This window comes from Semicossyphus pulcher, unplaced genomic scaffold, assembly GCF_022749685.1.
Source record: "Semicossyphus pulcher isolate SPU_LCO1_2020_fin unplaced genomic scaffold, fSemPul1.0.p SCAF_11, whole genome shotgun sequence".
Taxonomy (NCBI): domain Eukaryota; kingdom Metazoa; phylum Chordata; class Actinopteri; order Labriformes; family Labridae; genus Semicossyphus; species Semicossyphus pulcher.
This window is the reverse complement of record NW_027211615.1, coordinates 22,004,183-22,023,868: the sequence shown is the minus strand read 5'-3', so window position 1 is coordinate 22,023,868 and position 19,686 is coordinate 22,004,183. Positions and strand designations below refer to the sequence as shown.

At 41.8% G+C, this 19,686-nt stretch overlaps 3 protein-coding genes and 1 non-coding gene across 4 annotated transcripts; 3 read left to right on the top strand and 1 right to left on the bottom strand.

The window, feature by feature from the left end:
- Positions 1 to 1,385: 1,385 nt before the first annotated feature.
- Positions 1,386 to 5,397, bottom strand: glrx5 (glutaredoxin 5 homolog (S. cerevisiae)). The gene is made up of 2 exons (XM_069657538.1): positions 4,597 to 5,397; positions 1,386 to 1,896 (listed from the first exon to the last, which is right to left on the bottom strand). Exons 1-2 carry the CDS (start codon positions 4,892 to 4,894, stop codon positions 1,724 to 1,726), a joined length of 471 nt encoding a protein of 156 aa, XP_069513639.1. The 5' UTR covers positions 4,895 to 5,397; the 3' UTR covers positions 1,386 to 1,723.
- prkrip1 (PRKR interacting protein 1) lies at positions 5,281 to 6,370 on the top strand. The gene has a single exon (XM_069657537.1). It carries the CDS (start codon positions 5,323 to 5,325, stop codon positions 5,890 to 5,892), a length of 570 nt encoding a protein of 189 aa, XP_069513638.1. The 5' UTR covers positions 5,281 to 5,322; the 3' UTR covers positions 5,893 to 6,370.
- A 147-nt stretch (positions 6,371 to 6,517) lies between these two features.
- LOC138587374 (small Cajal body-specific RNA 13) lies at positions 6,518 to 6,794 on the top strand. Its single transcript, XR_011307379.1, has one exon. It is a non-coding gene; the product is annotated as a small Cajal body-specific RNA 13 (non-coding RNA).
- A 2,473-nt stretch (positions 6,795 to 9,267) lies between these two features.
- clmnb (calmin b) lies at positions 9,268 to 13,989 on the top strand. Its single transcript, XM_069684957.1, has 10 exons — positions 9,268 to 9,420; positions 9,860 to 9,921; positions 10,024 to 10,119; positions 11,026 to 11,109; positions 11,214 to 11,306; positions 11,410 to 11,636; positions 11,786 to 11,979; positions 12,318 to 12,400; positions 13,340 to 13,938; positions 13,983 to 13,989. Exons 1-10 carry the CDS (start codon positions 9,342 to 9,344, stop codon positions 13,987 to 13,989), a joined length of 1,524 nt encoding a protein of 507 aa, XP_069541058.1. The 5' UTR covers positions 9,268 to 9,341.
- Positions 13,990 to 19,686: the final 5,697 nt, after the last annotated feature.

The following is a 19,686-nucleotide window of genomic DNA, read 5'->3' as shown; positions in this document are numbered from 1 at the left end:
ACTTAAAAGCTTGAATTAAACTTTGGCATAGTGTCCAAAAATAGTGGTCTGCATTTATATACCGTGGACAAGCAGAGTGCATCAATTAGGATATACTTACTAGTAGTTAGTACTGTTGATTGTAAGCGGGTGTCAGCTAAAACAAGTCATTCAAAGACAGCACTAAGGGCTCTTGGAAATGGTAACTACGTATATACCAAACAGGAAATACTCCAAGTCGCTCGTTATTTGTGTCACAAAATATTTAATTGGTGCAGGGTTTACATGCAGCTAAAATACATTTAATAATATGCCTTCAATGTACAATATTTTACAGTGTACTACATGACCATTGCTTTGATAATACAACTGCTGCAGGAAGAACACCTAGGATCGATAAATGTCAGGGTTTCTTCGGCTCAGTGAGAAACTCCTCACCCCTACAAAAATAAAACTTCCTTGTGTGACAGATCAACAAATACCACAGGCTTGGACAGACGCAACAAATACAACGTCTTCCGTTTGTCGCTGCAAATCAGTCATCTTCAGCAGGAGAGAGAAAAGGTATCACGGTGTGTTTGTTGCGTTTCAGCGGGTGTAGACATTAAAAACGAGAGGACACATTTTGTACGTTGTTCATGGCGGGAAGAACAAATAGGGGACACCGGTGTTGGTTCCAGCAAAAGTAATCTGAGGTGAATGTGTGTAATAAAGTATTCAAGGTGTGGTCCATGTGTGTTTTTACCACTGCAAAAACGATATATGTAATAGTTAAAAATCATTTTGAACCATCAGTATTGTCCCCTGTTTGTTCTTCCTTTTTGTGTGCTGTAGTCACAGGCAGTGCGCTGGAAGGTTTCTAGCATGACGACACATTTTCGCACCCTGAGGCTCATTTGGACTTGCAGAGAACTGGCAGTAAGAGGTCCAACCTCGCTGTAAATGAGTTCTCTTACAGTGGTGTTACAGTTGGAAGTTCATCACTGTATTTATCACAAAAACCCTGCTGGTATAGAGCTTTAACTTTTTTCTCCAAAGATTGCGTTTAAAAAATGATCGGTTGAGATATCAGTGGTGAAAACTAGCAAAACCTTGTTACAGAAGGAGGGTAAGATCAAAGAGTCCTCCATATTAAAGCTGATTTAAAGGGATGATAAACCCAGTGAATGCTACCTGCAAAGCACCAAATAGTAGACAGGAGAGTTAGCAGCTAGCTAAACAGACACAGTGGAGCCTGAAACAGCTAAACGCCTTATTTTTTTAAATAAATGTTCATGTTGCTAACAGGTTTGGAATATCAACTTAAAAGGTATATGTCAGTGTTGTGTTTGCAACTTGTATCTGCTGCCCCCGTGTGGCCAAATATGTTTATTGCAGCTTCAAAGAGAAGGTGTAGAGAAGAACTGTAGGCAGGGAGGGTTCTGTAAAAATCATTTTGGATCTCTGAAGAGATTGAAGTCCTCGCCGGTCAAATTTAGAGGACCTGAATGAGTACAAACAGTGCAGCTTGAGCTCTTTATTTCACTCATCATGATAATTCATGGATCTTAATGAGTTAAGGTACAGTGCTGCCCCTTGTCACTTTCATCTGCAGTCTCTCTGTGACATATTTGCCAGAGGGTGTGAGTCAGTTTTGGTCTTGGCTGCCTGGAGAGTTGATTTATCTGCGATCATCTGAGTTGGGGATTTAACCTGATAAATGTGTCCTCTGTCGTGTCAGCTGTTTAAAGTTTATCCTCTTCTTCTACTTGGATTCTTTCTCAGCATTCAGCAGCGCAGAGCTGATGCCCAGCTTCTTTAACTCCTCCACCAGGTCTCCGTTCTGGTGCATCTGGAGCAGGATGTCACAGCCTCCCACGAACTCGCCGTTGAAGTACACCTGAGGGATCGTGGGCCAGTTGGAGAAGTCCTTGACTCCTGTGGAAGGCAGATGGCATTCATGTCACAGTCAGAAATAAACTAAAACCAATACTGCATCAGGTGTCAGGCCAAGGGAATCCCGAAGGGAGTAGTGACTAGGGTTGCAACTGTAAGAGATTTTCACTGCATATAAACTGACGCCGTCTCCGAAAATATCACCATTTCACAGTGCCCAATATTACACAGCTATTATAAATGTCATAGATTAAAATGACTATTAGAGGAATGAAACAGATGGGATCTTTTAGTTGAACAATCACTTTATTATAATTAGATAGAACACTGATGCGTAAAAATTAAATACCAGACAATAAATTATGTATTTGGCATAACTTGTTAAGATCAATGACTGTATATATAGATGGACGACGCGTCTCTATCTGCTCTCGTTGTACGAAATTGATGCCAAAATACCCCTGTGATAGGCGCTGCCATCTTTGAGATGGTGATGTCATTTGGAGCCAGAGCTGTGCAGTAGAGGTCGGCGGAAGGAGCCGCCATAGCCGCTTCTGCTAACCTAAACCAACATAAATTACCGAAGAAAACAGCAAGGATCCCACAAGCAGGCGTGTTTAACAGCAGAACAGCTTCTTTGTGTTGGTCTGAGGTTAACGTTCACAGGTATGGAAACTTCAATTGCTGTAGTGATTGTTTTAGTTAGGTCTCCTCTCACCGTTCCTTCTACACTTTGCTAATCCGAACCGCAAGAGCTGTATTTGTCAACAGAGCTGTCAATCATCCTTTTTACAGAATCAAATAACTAATTAGAAATAAACTTGTCAGAAAAATGAACACTTGGACGTAAATCAGCATGATAAGAACTAACTATAATGACAGAAACCATGTTTGAGAAAAATTTATTTTGATTTTATAGTTTGACTCATGTCCTATCTGTTAACATTGAGGAGGCGGGCTTTATGACCTATACTGCAGCCAGTCAGCAGGGGGCGATAGAGATGTTTTGGCTTCACTTTAAGGGAGCTGTCTTGGCGTCCATCTTTTTATACAGTCTATGGTTAACATGGTTTGGAAGGGTATACCTATTAAACTCTTGTACTTATATATGATGTGAGTTAATCTGTTTAAAACCAGCTGCGTGTCCTTTTCACCCTGTGTTGGGTTTATATCAAGAAAAGAAGCAGGAAGCTTCCAGTTAAATTCCTTAGTAAAAGTACTTAGTGTGTTATAAACAGAAGAACAGAGTGGTTCACATAGGCAGTGATAAGCCCGATGACTCATTCTTTAGCTATGGAAATCCAAAGACACAGACCTCACAACAACACCAACTGTTTAATCACCAAGTGGACTCCATAATATTAACCATTTTAATATATTTACATATATTTCTTTAGTAAATGTCTGTTAATATAAGTTACTAAGCATCTTCTGATGGCCTGTGTATTACTATATTAAGTTGGACACCTTTTGACAGTCATTAGGGGAACATCTAAAGAATGTTTGAGGGAAAGTGCTGACACATTGTGTTCCCTTTAAGAGCCTGTACTGAAAGTGTGCAGAGATGCCAAGTTTACAATCCAAAGATGTTAAAGGAGCAAGCTACCGGATTTACACATGACGATCAGTGAACTTGTCATTTAAGTCCTACTTAACCGGTTACAACAGCTGTATAGTTGTGAGAACTCCAACTTTACAACAGCACAGTGCTTCATCCACAGGTGTTCCCCTTTAAGAATACACTGCAGTATCTTTTGTTTGTGTGTGTTGATTAAGTTGACTCACTTGTTCTCTCTTTTTATTCAATTCCTTTTTCATTTCTGTCTTTATTATTTTGATGTCTATATTTGTTGTTAATTTTCAGTCATCTGGTTTTACTTTGTATACAGTCGGGACTAATGCGTGAATAGAATACAGGCTATTTTCCTGCTGTTCTTGTTTTTCCTTCATTGCCAGTAAGCAGCAGCACTTTCAGAAACACTACAATAGAGCATTGTGGGATACTGAATTCTGTGTTTGGCCTTGAGGAAGTATAACAGACTCACCTCCTTTCGGTTTAAACTTCATGTAATGAAGTAAAATAACTTTATCGAGTCATCCATATGCTGTTCTATGAAAATAAATTGTACATCATGACCTGTTGCAATTGACATCAACAGGATTGTGGGTGAATTAAACATTATGGGTCAGATTGTCCTTTTCTACATGCCTTCTGTGCCATGACTAAGCATTACACTGCTGTTGCAACATAAGCTTCAATTGACAAAATCCCATTAAAGGGCAGTGATGACGTTCTTTAAAAACGTACTTCCTTGTTCCTTCACATGTGTGCTGTCACTTTTTAAAAGCATTCAAGCAAAATATTTTGGACAGATTAGTAGTAAAAGACAGCCAAGTTCATATTGATGGTGTCATGTTGGACTTAAAGGACCACACCCTTTGGTCCTGCTGCTGAGCACTGATAAAAACGCAACACTTAGAAATCTCTTAAACTTGTTAAAGATGGCCGTTGACAAAACGCTGATATGCCAGCGGTTTGAATGTACCAATTAAAAGTCTTGTCAAAAACAAGGACAGCTGAAAGATGATAATAACTACACACAACAATTAGGTCACAAGCAATTTGTTTTGTGACACTTCCACTATGAATTTAGAAAAAGTTAAGATTAAAATGACGAGTTGAACTAGGAGGTGAAAACTTGTTGCTGCTATTTCATGAACTGGTTACCTCAGTTTACTGACCTTGTCTGAGGTCCTGGTCATCCAGCACGTTGTACGCAGCATAGTGGTCCACCCCATGCATCCGGAGGATCTGAACAACTGCATTACTGAAACCACACATGGGCTGCGCCGGCGTCCCCTTCATGAACACCACCACTTTGTCCTTCTTCACCATCTCACCAAGGTCTTTCTGGATGTCCGCCGCCGCGCAGAGGAACCGGGCCGAGCCTGACCAAACGCGTCCGTCGGCTCGTCTCGGCAGATAGACCGCCGCCCCTGACCACAGACACCTCGCAGTGGATCTAATTAAACTGTTCATAGTCTTTGGTAAGTATTATCTTAGACTGAGGAAAAGATATGTCGCAGAAAGTGACGAGCCGGGTGCTGTACAAGCCGGAGTAAAACCAGTTCGTCAACACACTTCACACTCTCGAGGAGGGGGCGGGACCTGGACGTTCATTGGACAGCTGCGTGCAAAAAAAAAATCCAACCTGATTTGCTGTTGGTGCAGCAACACGTCAATTACATCAGTTACACAAGGAACGCTTTTCAAAGCGACATTTTTTTAAATTTACACATAAAATAATATAATCATAGCCATCTTCACGTGTACAGCAACTTTTGCTTATTCTTTGGATAAGGTAACATAAAATCAAAGTTAAAATAATTATTTCCAGGTTACAGACGCTCTCAATAACTTCCGGGGCGACTTGAACAAACAGGAAGAAGACGGCGAGAGTTTGAAAGATGGCGGCGCACACGCAGAAGAATAACAAGCCGGGGAAACCGGGGGGAAAAGAGGCTCAGCCTCTGATAATCGCCAAAACTCCGGCGGAGGAACAGCGTCTGAAGTTGGAGAGGTTGATGCGGAACCCAGATAAGCTGGCTCCCATCCCGGACCGGCCAAAAGAGTGGAACCCGCGGGCTCCACCTGAGTTCGTCCGAGATGTGATGGGCTCAAGCGCCGGGGCAGGCAGCGGAGAGTTCCATGTTTACCGGCACCTCCGTCGCAGAGAGTACCAGAGGCAGGACTTTCTCGACAAGATGGCAGATAAGGTGGATGAGGACGTGGATTATCTAGATAAGGTGGAGCAGAACAAACAGGCAGCAGAGGAGAGAACCTTAAAGCGCAGGAAGAAGCGGGATAAGCTGAAGCAGAAAAAGCTGCTGGCAAAGAAGGCTAAACTAGAGGCCAAGAACAAGAAGGAAGACGACGCCGATAAGAGCTCAGACAGCAGTGAAGAGGCGGAGGAAGAAGAGGAGAGGGAGGCTGATGATGATGCCGAGGCTCCGAGCTTCATCATGGGGAAGAAATGACGCCCTCTGTCTTTTTGCAGGGTGATGGACACACTACCAGGACTGGATAGTGGTTTTAATGCTCCTTGGTGGTGACATTGTGGGTGATTGGTGCTGTGGCCACGGAGAAGATGAACACCAGTTACATAACAACCCCAAAAGAGAACGTGGTCCCTGTTTTACAATTGCCAGAAAACCTGGATGGACTGCCTGGTTTAATTGGGATAAAAACCACCCCCATGACTGTATGATTTTTAACAAACAATGTGGACGCAGATGTTGAGACACTTGTTTGGGGTTTTTTATACTTAGGATTATCTCATTGAAGTATTTGTAGTGTTTCAACTGTCAGGCCAGGTATGCTGTTGTCTACAGGGTTTTCTGAGTTTATCAAAATGTATGATCAAATTTTCCAATTTTTGAGGTGCTTAATTCTTACGTTTAATTGTTAAATTGTTGGGAATCCTCTACATTTTACTGCTCTAAAAATAAAATAAGAATCTTCATACATGTTTTGGGTATTTTGCAGTTAATTCTCATTTATATTTGTAAATTATGTTTTTATGAGGGATACGATGAAGCAACTAAGGTAATATTAGAAATGCAAGTGAGTGCATGTGTGTATTTTATATGCATAAGTTCTCAGTTTTTGCAGCCTTGTGAAGCGGCTCCTTGCAACAACTATTGCTTGTGGGCTCAACAAGGATGCAGAAAGCAACTCAAAGAATGAAAAGGCGTGACTTCTAGAGGCTCAGGAGTATCACGTGCGATGTTCCTTGGACAGACTCCTGCTTTCCACGGTGGTGATTGGCTCTTCCTGTAGCCATCACCTTTCTTGAGGCAGGTAGAGTAAAACCTGACAGCCAGATATTGTTTGAAACAGGGAGAGCTGTTCCTATCAGACACTTTCAGCTGTCACAATAACATCTGATCTTTATTTTTTACACATGCACATCTAGTTTTTGTCCTGTAGTCTCCGTTCCAGATAGATTTTGTGTGAGCTCTTAACCGTGCAACTTGTTATCTCTGCTCTTGTGCTGTTATGATTTATGAATGGCATGTGTTATACACGTTTCTCTTCAGTGATTCTTTTCACTGATGTGATTTCAGTCATTAAAGATGCACTGATGTTCCCTGCTGACGTCTAATCAGAAACACCAGAGAGCTGAAACAAATGTGGGTCCCTGCTAATAACATGGAGTTTTTGCACAGCTTGTTTTTACACAAATTTAATTGCATCATATCAAGATCCAAAAGAGGCTTTTGGTTCCCAAAGGTGTTTTTAATTGAGTAAAAATATTACTGTAAAAGTTTGATTTTATAGTTGGCTCGTTACACGCCAAACATCGTCGCTGATGAAAGTTACTGACAATGTTTTGAAAGCAGGTTTTAAACCTGCATTAATAAATAAACACATTTACATAGATAGACAGACAGATAGACGTACTTTACTAGAAGATGAATATATACATCCAGGAATTCTAACAGCAATAGTAAATAATAACCTATTAATCTAAAATGTAAGCTAACATAACAAAATATAAACATATCTGAAAAGTAAACCTAGTCAAGTAAGTCTAAAATATAAAACTAACATATAACTTAATATACTAATGCAGAATTTTATAAATCCAACCCTCAAACAAGCTGGGGAAAAGATATGACATGTGCTTCTCCAGAAGCATCTGAAGATGATAATAAAAGGTTCTTAACTAATGTTAAAAAATAATTCAGTTTACCTAAAACTTATTGAGACAGCAGCTAAAATAATTGTGGGTTTGAGTTGTAATATCCATGTTTTCCAAACCATTGTGCAGTGTTTCTACCAGAGGCAGTAATGTGACTTGTGTGTGCAAATATATGCCATATGTTACGTGCCATGTGTGTGTGTGTGTGTGTGTGTGTTTTCTCCCTCTCTCTGCAGGTTCCTGCTCTGCAGTAGAGGTGTGGCAGGTGTGGCTAATCTGCTGATGAGTAGGAGGTTATAAGAAGGAGAAGAGAGCTGTGGTCTCCCTCTCTCATTCCTCCCTTCTCATCAAGCCCGTGTGGACCAGTGTGTGGCTGGGGTAAAGTTCAGCGTGTGAACTTTGCATGCCTCCAGTGCCAGTGAAGCCTGCAGTGATTTAGCTTTTTCTTTATTGTTAGTTAGCCTACTCTTTGTGTTGAAACTAGTGGTTTTCAGTTTCTCACTCGCTTTAAGTTGTTTTGTTACATTACTGAATAAACCTTTGGCCTACTTTGCTTGATCCGCTTCATCCGTTATTTTACCTGGGTTTTTAAATTTATTGTTACTGCCGTCATCCTCTTAAACATCTTTTGGGTCGTAACACCATATAACACACAGGGTAACATTTTATCCCATAATACCTATTTTTCACGACTTTATCGATCAACTTGTGCCTGATGACTTTATGCCATTATCTTCTTTATGTTTTCATTTTCCCCTCGGGATCAATAAAGTATCTATCTATCTACCTACCTACCTACCTACCTACCTACCTACCTACCTACCTACCTACCTACCTACCTTCCTTCCTTCCTTCCTTCCTAATTTCTGGAGGAGAGAGACACAAATGCAACAGACACAATTTTCCACAATGATGTTTTACAATTTATGACAATTAACTAACTTTCCAAAAATGTAAATAATCTGGGTTTTTAAAAAAAAAATTAATGTCATTAATAACATCACTGCGAATGTTCTAAAAATAAATAATTAAAGATGAATGATTGTTTTTTTCTTTAATGGATAAAGGATGAGAGTTAAATGCATCAATTGGACTTCCTATATTGTGTTTCAGTGTCTCAGAAGTACCTTACACAACACTACCACACCATCGCAGCACCCTGAGCTCAGCACCCTCTTTTCCCACTACTGCAACAACCATGTTCAGATAACTTTGAAGGCATAAAATGTCTGAAAGGCTTCATTCTGTTAGTCCACCATAAGATAATGTCCTAAGCCGTTGGGGATAAGGCCTTCATGGACTAGAATGTAAAAAAGTGCTATTGGCACATTGCTCCATCTGCTCACTCCTGTTGTGAAATCCAGACTACTCACTCCCTAAGTCTGAGCTGAACATTCTTCTGTCAGTGAGCCACTCTGCTATGATAGTCAGAGAGATTTATTACATTGCTCTGAAAGCAAACAACCATGAACTCGTCAGAGTGATCTCAGCTGATTCCTTCACAGTAACCGTTAAGTACTTCATGCTACCGCCTCCAGAGACGAAGTTTTACAAACCGCAGTCTGCCAATAGCATTCAGATTGAGTTGTTTCAGGGGAGTGGAAGCGAGCGTTGATCAACATCTTGGAAGGAGGTGTCAGCGTGTTCAGGCAGGACACACTGCCTCACTTGCCTTTTCTTCATTCGTATACTGGAAGGAAACCTCTGAGCACCTCGAATATCTACGAGTGCTACTGCTTGTCAATGGATCGTAAGTAGAAGTGCGACTGATATTAAAGGAGAATGCAGGACAAGGCTAACGGGGATTCTCAAGAGAACTCAGTGGGAGAGGTCAATGATCAAAAGGTTCAGCAGCCTCAAGGTAAAGTGATGAGAAAATCTGTCTTAAGTTTATGGTTAATACTGAGCCTCTGAGTGATAAATATATGTTAATCACTACACAGAAAACTAAACTGTACTTTTGAAAGACAACAACCTTTTTTGTCTTTTTCTTCCTTTACTGAATTTTCTCATTTTCATTTGTCCAGGAAGGCGTCTTTGGCAATATTACATCTGATTGCCCAATCATACACAGATCTTTCCTTGTTGATGATTCACTTCTGAAATCATCTTACGTGTTGCATGTAAAATATATGACACAAAGGTGGTTTGGTCATCTCAAATGTGTCCATATTCAGTTGTCTTTTAGGGTGAAACATATGTGCTATTTTCTCATTTTCTGCTCATCGTAATAAACAAAATCTCCTGTGTGCATTACAGTCAATATTTTCTGTGCCAAGTCTTTGTTTCGTTTCCTCCAGATGGCAGAAAAGCAGCCCAGAAGAGAACCTTCACCCGGTGGATAAATACTTTCCTGCAGAGGGTAAAATATGAATCAATGCAGTTTTACTTTCACATTGTTATGCTTTTATTCTTAAGCTCATAAATTCAGTCACCAGTAAGGTTTGCACTTTGTTATTTCCAGTGTGATCCTCCGGTTGAAGTGCACGACCTGTTCACAGACATTCAGGATGGCAGAGTACTGATGGCTCTGCTGGAGGAGCTGTCTGGATGCAAGCTAGTAAGAGTCAAGCTTTACAATGAAACTAACTACAATACAGTCATTTAATTTATATACTTTAAAATCAAAAGAAGCCAAAACAGATGACTGTTAAAGGTTGCTAATATGAGCCTACAGCTAGCAGCCAATGAGCTTGGCTTAGCCAAGGAAGACTGACTATTCAAAACATACGAACAGTGGCCATTTTTTTTCTGACATCACGCTCTGGATGAAAAGCTCGATTTATCAGCAGATGAAAAGACAAAGGGACATCAGCTATATTCCAATATTGATAACCCATTAGGTACGATTAAAACACCAAGGTACATTAGCTTTGTACTACCTTAGTTTAAATTTCTGTTAGCTAGGAAGTGGTTGAATGCTAATGCTAGCTGTTGTCAAATGATAGCCAAAAAAATCTGTTGTTTTACCTTCAAATGTTGCTGTCTCTCTGTATTTCATGATCCCATTTCTATTCAGTTGCTGATCAATCGGGAAGCAGTGAAAAAATAACTGTTAGTGTGTTATGATCTGCAGCCTGAAACACAGAAATCCAATATTATCCTCGTTAGCACCTGAGCTTCCCATCCTGAGCATGAGGCTAGAGGAAAATGGCCGCTGTGCGACTATAGTGCGTAGCCTAAGGTCATAAAAACCACCTACCAGCAGCTTTAAAGCTTAACCAAGAAAAAGTTAACAAAGAACTTTTTTTTAACCTTTGAACAGAGCCAAGCTAGGTTGGCTTCCGAGTCTATATGCTAGCTGAAGCTAACAGAAGCTGAGAGTAGCTTCATATAAGCTATTAAATAAAGTGGGGGAAAATAAAGTAGTTCTGATTCTGACATTTTTAGGATTTCATGCTAATACTACTGCAAAAAAAACAAAAAACTTTCCCATTAAATGTTGCTTCTGTACATTTCATATTAGCTTTACAGGTTTAGGTCATCCTCTCACCGCATTTTCAGACTGAACAACATCTCCAAGGCCCTTGCATTCCTGGATGATAGACACGTGAGTGCATTTGCTTTAATGCAATCCAGTTATATTGTATATTACATTTACACTCACATCTGGAGAAACAGCATTTCAGATGATATCTCCTCCCTGTCCCTCAGGTGAGGCTGCTTGGCATAGATGCCCCCGGTATTGCTGATGGCGTTCCCTCTGTTGTCCTTAACCTCGTCTGGAACATCATCCTGCATTTCCAGGCAGGTTTTATATCATCATCCAACATTTAAATGTATTATTTCACTTGCCGACATGATTTTGTCACTTACCTTACATGCACTCTGCTCCTTTACTCTCAAACAGGTGAAAGAGGTTACAGGAGGCCTCCAGAGGCATTTGTCTTCCAGCCTCTCGTCCTCACCAGTGAGCAGTTACCCCTCCTCCGGTGACATCACGCCCCAGACAAATGACGGCGGCAGCTGCTCCTGCAAAACCCTGCCAAGCAAATCTAGAAAAGCCACCAGGGAGCCAAAGTATCAGGGGAAAGCAATCAAGACTCTTCTGCAGTGGGTCCAAAGATGCACATTAAAGTGAGTGTGAAAAAGATCCTACAATCTGTCAATGCATTTTTTGTTTGAAATATCCCGAACTGAAACTACAGCAATATAACCACCGTGAGAGAGGTGAAGTGTGCAGGCTTGCTGTGTTAAAGTTGTATTTTTCTATTATGTAACTTCAGGTTCGGGGTGGAGGTGCATGACTTTGGTAAGAGCTGGAGGAGTGGGCTGGCATTCCTCGCTATGATTAAGTCTATAAACCCAGCACTGGTTGACCTGATGGAGATCCAGGCGAGAGAGCCAAGAGAAAACATTCAATTGGCTCTTAATGCAGCCCATCACAGTTTGGATATACCGCCTTTGCTGGAGCCTGAAGGTAAACACTTACTGAATAGAAAGTGCCAATTTACAAAGCATATATCTCACGGGCCTTCACATAAACAGTACGACCACTGCACCTACACCCTGAAGGTCCTTGGCCCACCACCTTGTAATGATACCAACCATCAGGGGGCCACAGGAGTGCATCAGAAGCACTTACCTCATGGCAGACCAATTTAGAAGTTGCCCTTGCTTGAAATGAGCAGCAAAGTTTATCACTGTGTGTAGCACCAATCGTACTGTATTTTCAGATAGCACCTAAACTGGTTTTCCAACAGGAGGACGGTGACCTGAGATACCGTTTAACCTGTGTGAAAACTTTTCTTTCTGCAGATGTTTTGTGCAAATCACCAGATGAGAAGTCCATCATCACCTATGTGTCTATGTTCCTGAGGCATTGCACAGGCACAGAGGAGGTCAGTACGGCAAACTTAAATAGTTTGACACTTCCTAGCTTTCTTGTTGAGATTAAGATGGAAAAGAAATGTCCCATTCTCATAACATTATGTAGCAACCACAAGCCGCTGGTTAGCTTTGCTTAAAGACTGGTGACACAGGGGAAAAGCAGGCCTGGCTCAGTCCAATAGTAACACAATCTGCACACCAGTACCTCCAATTAACACATTATATCTTGTTTGTTTGAATTGTACACAAACTAAAGGGTGCAGTTAGGTGGAATCATTTTGTATTGATTAAGCAAACAAGACGTATCATGTCTTATTTGCTGCAGATTTTGCCAGGCTAGCTGTCTTCTGTTTTCCATTTTTTATGTTAAGCTAAGCTAAGCTAAGCTAAATGGCTGCTTTAATCACATGGGTAAGAGGGAGGAGTTAATAACTTTGGGAGAAAAAAGTAAAGCTTGTTCCCCAAAATATTAAACTAATTTCCATTCCTATCAAACACAAAGCACTGTGAAAGTTAAGCCCTTTTTACACTGCCAGTTCAAGGCGGGATTATTACGCCTCTGTTGTGTTCCGTCTTCTATGTAGAACGCACAGAGGTGGAAAGGTGGGGCGAAGTCGTTCCGCCTCTGAGCCGGCATCGGAGGCAGTAACAGAGGTTAAACGGCGTCTGTGTAAGCTGCAGAGCCGGCAGGGCGTAACAGCGCTGTGTGTGTGTGTGTATTTGTTTGTTTACACCTCGCACACGCTTTGCTTCCGCAACAACGGAACACTATTTAAAAACACACACTGGGGCGGCTTTACGGCGGCGTTGCAGGGTCCAATGTAGAATGACAAAGGTGGCATGAGGACGGAGCTTCATTACGCTGCTGAGGCAGAACAGCAGTGTAAAAAAGGCTTTATTCTTGGTGATATCATGTAACTGCAAGTTCTAAACTCAATACTATATTACAGGATCAAAAATCTAATACTGAAATCCCACATTTTGGATCACTTGAGTCAGTCAACTTTGGGGAGATCCTCGCTGATGAACCAGAAGCCAAAGCTTTGCTCGCAGGATTGGAGGGAAGCAGCGAGCAGCAACTATGGAAACGCTGGGCCAGAAGACCCTCAGGAAGCACCCGTACCAACTCGCTTCACAAAGGTGGAGCTGCCTCTGACTACTCCCCAAGCTGCGGTGACATCTTTTCATCCTGTCATAGCCAAGACATCACTGATCAACCTGCGGGGAGTCGTGCGACCTCGGCATTCACCAAAAAGAAAGGCAAATGTCGAAGTGTTTTCAAGTCGCCCAGTCCACTGGATGCAGGTGTTACCAGCCAGGAGATCCGGTCATGGATGCAAAAAGCGTCATTAAGTCAGAGCTACAGCAAGCCAAGAGTGGATGAAAGTCGCTTCTCCTTGAGCTCTGAGGAAGGAATCTACAGCGTACTGGACTCGGACGAGGAGGAGGCCTACAGCTACATCCTGGAGTTGAATGAAGAGGATTCTCGACCTTATAATCAGATGAAAAGGCAAGTACCAAGGGTGGAAGAGGAAACGGCAGAAGAGATGTTCCTGAATGGACAGCAGACTGAAGAGTCCAAACATCTGGAAGTATGTGAGACGTCAAATGAAAATGAATGTAAACATCAAGAAGGCTCACACAATGTTGAATCAGAAGTCGTGGCTCAGGCAGGGGTTCATAGGAAGTTTGAACGGGGCATAGAGGACCAAAGCAGAGAGGGTGATAAATTGGTAGATAAAGCAGAAGAGGATTTGACATTTGAGGAAATGCAGGACAGAACGGTCGGGAGTGAAAAAGAGGAAGACGATAGTTTAAAGAAGGACGAGAGGAGAAATCAGCAAAGTGTCATGAGTGTAGGAAGTTTTACGGTCGAAGAAAATGAGAAACTATTATTTGACGAAGCTGTATATGAAGTCAGAGGAGCCGATCCAACGTTTAACACAGAAGGAAAAAATGACAGTGAAGACAATGTCTCCATAATGGAAGATTTAACATCTGAAGATGAAGACGAGGAAGATCACAGTGATGAAGACACTTACTGGATGGATTCTGAGGAAGTTTTAACAGAAGAGGAGAAAAACAGAGAACAAACAACGACCTACAAGAAGGCAACAATATCAGACCGTCCTGCTAAAACCACCTCCAAAAATGGCACTAATGGAGGCGTTAAGGTCCATGGTGATGATAACTGTTGGACTCCTGCTGGCAGTACAACCTGTCAGTCATTCAGGTAGGTCGTATCATATAAACTATTGCCCTCAAATTACACTAAGTATGTGTCCAGCTTTTTACATTGGTAAGGGTGGCAGACTGACGAGTCAAAAAAGATTCAAACAATGGGTTTTAAATTTCCACAGAGGCAATCAGAAGCAGGCTTTTTATTTCAGGCTGACTGCTGTAGATTTTGTTGGCTGAAAGAAAAACTGATGCATATAAATAAGTAGCATAACTTAAAGGTCTAATCTTGAAGATTTCAGATGCGTTCTCTTCGGCGGCACCTTTGGCAATAAACGGTAATTGCAGGAGCACCCTTCCCAATTTAACCAGACGTCCACGGTTGGCTCCGGTTGTAACTCTTGATTTTCCTCGCTGACGGTCGCTTTCCTTTTTAGACTGTTTGCCTTCATCTGAGCTTTTTTATGATTCCTTAATTTAAATAATAGGAACTCTGTATATGAAGTTTGGCTACATGATTTTGAGCTAAAAGACTGGTGCATTAAGTAAAAAGTCAGCATCCTTGCTAGCTGATGATCCACTCAAAGACGGGGAAATAGTTTTTATGTCATGCAACATAAGGCAGCTCCTCCTTACTGTATTAGCAGCTACAGTATAAAAGTTAACATCTTATTCATTCAAACATAACCCTTGAATTATTTGGATGCTTGACATAGAAAAATGTACCTGAACATGCAACACTAGGTATAGATTTATCCTTTAACGACGAAATGATCTAATAAGAGGGTTTATTTGACAAGAGAAAAACAATAACTGAAAAGTTTGACCAACATGGAGTTGCTGGAATGTCAACTTCACTAAACCCAACAAGGAGCAGGACAGAGTTAGCCTAGCATTAGCATCTTGGCTCGCACAGAGTGGATGTTAAAAGCTATTTTGGTAATGTAATCTGAAATCTCACTAAAAAAGTGTATTTAACTCATTAATTCCCATTGCCTCATCACACAAGGTGACTATTTGAGGTAGTATGCTAGTTAGCAGGGCATGCTAACACTAAAGCAGATAAACACAGTGTCTAATCCATTTCTTAAACCACTGCTCTTACTAAGACCCTAAACATATTGCTCCAGCTTCAACAATGATTTGAGTCGTAGTAACCATATATTTGCTCTTTATAAATGTAAGTGTGAAATGCCTTCCTTTAGTCTGATTCTAACACTCGTGTGTTTTATCTATTTCCCAACAGAGGTGGAGGAGTTATCCTTCAATCTTTAGCGGCCTGTTGTGACCTAACCCCATTGGAGGTGGAAACGCTCTTGGTCCTGTGGATTCTGCTCTACTGCTGCCTCATACTACCCCAACTCAACCTCTGAGTCCCCCTGCAGTACACTCCTCATATTAAGACATGCTTATTAGCCCGGTTCCTAATGCGCCAAACAGGGACACTTCAACAGGGTTGTCACTAAATTTCCCTCAAGGCAGCATTTAATGATTTTCTGTTTCTTACCGCCAGCAGAAATAATTTAGCTTCAGACAAACACATAATCATGTTAGACCCATTATTGCACATTTTTATCTACTTTTACAATGTTTTTGCTAAATGCATATGAAAAATGCTCTTTTTCAAATATTTATTTTCTGGGAGAATTACAATTTCAGTTATGTTATTATTAACCACATGGTGGCATCGCAGCATCACAGCAGCAGCTGTCTCACACAACACTGTTTTTACAGCATTCTGTTGACTGCTGAGAATCCCATATGACCTGCTGCTTAATTACACGCTGTATTGACATGGTGAGATTAATCTCATGGTATTTAACGAGCACTTTGACATTTGGCAGTCTCTCACTGTGTCACTGCTGGCTTAGCATATTTAATAGTTTCATTGTTTTAATCTCAGATACTGTACGATAGTTAACGCTTATCAGTTTTTTTATGTGAGATATAAATAATAAAGCAAATACTGTGTCATATGTTTTAGTCCCTCATAAACTCAGTGATATACAAACTGTATTTCTTGTTGTGAATACATATATGGCGAATGTATAGTGTCTGTGATGTATTGACATTGTGCACACAGTGAAACTAGGGCAAAAATTAAGTATGCATCAGTTGCATAAGCGTTCAAATTCCATGTTGACCAGCATGTGTATTAACGGGGGGGAATGAGTGTGCCCTGTCCTCTCTGTCCGCTGCACACACACATTCACTGCTGCTAAAATTCTAAGAAAAGACAAATGCTGCCATTGTTTGCTTGGAGCTCAACCCAAGGGTCAAAAGCTCAGCCCTGGAGATCGATATACTTTCAACACCACCGCCACCCCCGCACTGAGTCCACTAGAACAACGCTCTCCCGAGCTGGAGCTTGGCTGGTCTTATGTGAAAAGAAAACCTGCAGCTTTTTGCAGGCTAAGCCGGGATGGGGAGAGAAGAAGCGGTTATGTCTTCTCTGTATAGCTTTACATGTCTCACATTGCTGGAATTGCTAAAGGGGGTGGCTCAGTTCTGCCAAAGCCTATAAGCAACTCTTCAGCAGGCCTCTGCAAACAAGAGGTCAATCAGGATCACACATCCGCCATACAAACAGCCTGGGCCTTTGAACCGTACCACGACTTTGCCACAATAACCACTGCTGAGCTGGGAGTCACGCAGCAGCAACTGCTGAACAACTTGTTGCTCTTGGCCCTTTGGCCTGACGTCAGATCTGGCTTTGGTATCCTGAGTGTCGACGTTTAACAGTCGGAGCCAGGCCCTGGAGGACCAGGGGCTTGCAGCTAACCCTGCGGAAAACATAGCTTGGAGGCCACCATATCTGCTTTTACAGATCTGCAATATAGCCCCTCTCTCCAGAAGGGGGGGGGGTTCAAAGGGTAAAAGGGAGCCTGAGGCTGGAGCCTGAACTCAAGTTGGAATTGGAGGCACACCCGAGATGGACACTGGAGGGGCAGGTTCTCAGAACAGTACTGATGTAGACGATGGGCCAGAGGGTAGAAATGGAACTGAGGATGTGATTGATGCTGGGGGTCATTTAAGAACGTGAGGCAGCCTGCGTTGTGATGGGACACCTTCACTGGTCTTTGATAGCTTTTTGTCCGGGCCTCAGCACACTCAGCTTCGAAACCTTTGAAGAATGACTGAACTTCACTGTACAAAGAAAGCTTCTTGATTTGGTGTGTGGGTAATGAAAGTAGCAGTTTTCGCACATGCATATTCATACTTTCAACACCAAGTTGGATAGTAATTATTGAGGGTATAAACAAGAAGGCAGATGTTTCACTTCATTACGTGCAAAAGAGAGACAAATACCTTTGAAAGCACAACAACAAATGGAAAGCTTAAATGAAAATGAAATGCGGCTACAAAAGTCAGAGAAAGTGAAGTCAGTACACATCCAATATGGGCTCATTATCGACTATGCAATACCACCCACTGCATAGCATATTGAACACCTGCTTATTCATCAGTCTGTGTTTTTTATGAAGAACAGATGATCCCTTGTGACTGTTGGTGGTAGTAAATTCATACAGCAGCTTTTTGTAGTTCAACTTTATCTTTTGTATTCTCACATTTCATCCATTCATACATGTTTCCTTTACTAATGACACATAAATCGTGTCATCAACCATTTGAGCGGCGCCACATAGAGGCCGTGATCGTCAGGGATGACTCTTCTGAGGTGATAATGCTATATGACACCAACTTTCAACCTCAGTGGTGCAACTGGCCTTCTCAGAACACCTGGCCTGAATACTCTTCCTAAAGCAGAGCTGCAGCCCCCGGAGGACTACGAGGCCTAATGAGCTTTTGGCTGAGCAATAAGCCGGGGTTCGTGGGGAGTCTAAATAGTTGAATAGGAATGAGGTTCAAAGCATGTCAAGCTAACCGCCTGAATCCACCCGGCGCAAAGCGTCAAAGCGCACAGTGCTAGTGTTATTGCTATCTTCCACCCGGCGTAGTCGTCATTTTCACGCCCAGCGAACACGTTGTGTAAAAAGTCATCTTGCGTTACCGTTAGCGCCCATGGGCATGTTGGTTTGATATGAGGCGTGGTCCGGGAAACAGGTGGCGCGTTGCTATCTAGATGACGCAGAATGTGACCACGCCTTAGACCAACAAAAACCTGGTCTAAAGTCTACGGCGCAGTCTGTGTTTGCTATTTAGAGGGCGCATTATGGACATATATCGGCGAGTTCACAACACGAGTCTTTTTGTCACTGACACGGGGACGCACAGCAGCGCTTCTACTCATAAGGAAAAAGCAGTGTGTTTGCAGATACAGTGAAAAAATGTTGTTTAAGGGACAGACTGCAAGCTTTTGTTTCCCTCGTCTCCCTAAATCATGATACTGCTTACCGCAGTGCGCTTTAGACTGTGCACCTTCCGCCGTCTAAATAGGGCCCTTAGACTTTTATCTACAGATTTAAGAATGAGTAAATATCAAAATATTTCATGTGTGCCATTTTGCATCCCTTTTTGAATGCATCTACTTCTTTAATAGGGTGATTCAGAAAAGAAGCCACTGAAAGAAAGGCGAGGCCAGTCGGAGGTGATTTAGGAATTAGTTACTATTGACATCGTCTCATGTGTGCCATTTTGCATCCCATTTTGAATTCCATTGTGTTTTACCTCAGATAATTCAGAAAAGAAACGTCATGATGATGCCAGTAGGAGGTGGTTTCGGAATGAGTTACTGTTGACATTGTCTCATGTGTGCCATTTTGCATCTCTATTCAGGAAAGAAGCTTCAAGATGAGGCCAGGTAGAATTCTTTAAAGGATGAGTGGATATACATTTTTTTAGCTTGTGCCATATTGCATCCTTAATTTAAAGTCGAACTGAAACGGCATTTCGAGAGTATCTAGCTTCCCTATCGTGACGTATTTCCGAGTGAAACAGGACGTGCAGGCGGGACATATCATTAGAGGGATTTGATTTGATCGTTGAGAAGTGGGCGTAGACAGACGTTCTCCACAGCGCAGTAGCTAGCTAACTGACCGAGCGTTCTTGGTGCTCTGCGGCTAAATGTTGCAGATTGATTGGTTGAAATTGTTTGGTGCTAGCCTACGTAAGCACACAGGATTTTTTTTTTTTACTGGAAGAAAAAATGATCGGATTT

Coding starts and splice junctions, on each gene's coding strand:
- glrx5 (XM_069657538.1), bottom strand. CDS start 4,894: ATGAACAGTTTAATTAGATCCACTGCGAGGTGTCTGTGGTCAGGGGCG. Junction 1,897..4,596: donor TGACCAGGACCTCAGACAAG/GTCAGTAAACTG, acceptor TGCCTTCCACAG/GAGTCAAGGACTTCTCCAAC.
- prkrip1 (XM_069657537.1), top strand. CDS start 5,323: ATGGCGGCGCACACGCAGAAGAATAACAAGCCGGGGAAACCGGGGGGA.
- clmnb (XM_069684957.1), top strand. CDS start 9,342: ATGCAGGACAAGGCTAACGGGGATTCTCAAGAGAACTCAGTGGGAGAG. Junction 9,421..9,859: donor AAAGGTTCAGCAGCCTCAAG/GTAAAGTGATGA, acceptor CGTTTCCTCCAG/ATGGCAGAAAAGCAGCCCAG. Junction 10,120..11,025: donor AGCTGTCTGGATGCAAGCTA/GTAAGAGTCAAG, acceptor ATTTCATATTAG/CTTTACAGGTTTAGGTCATC.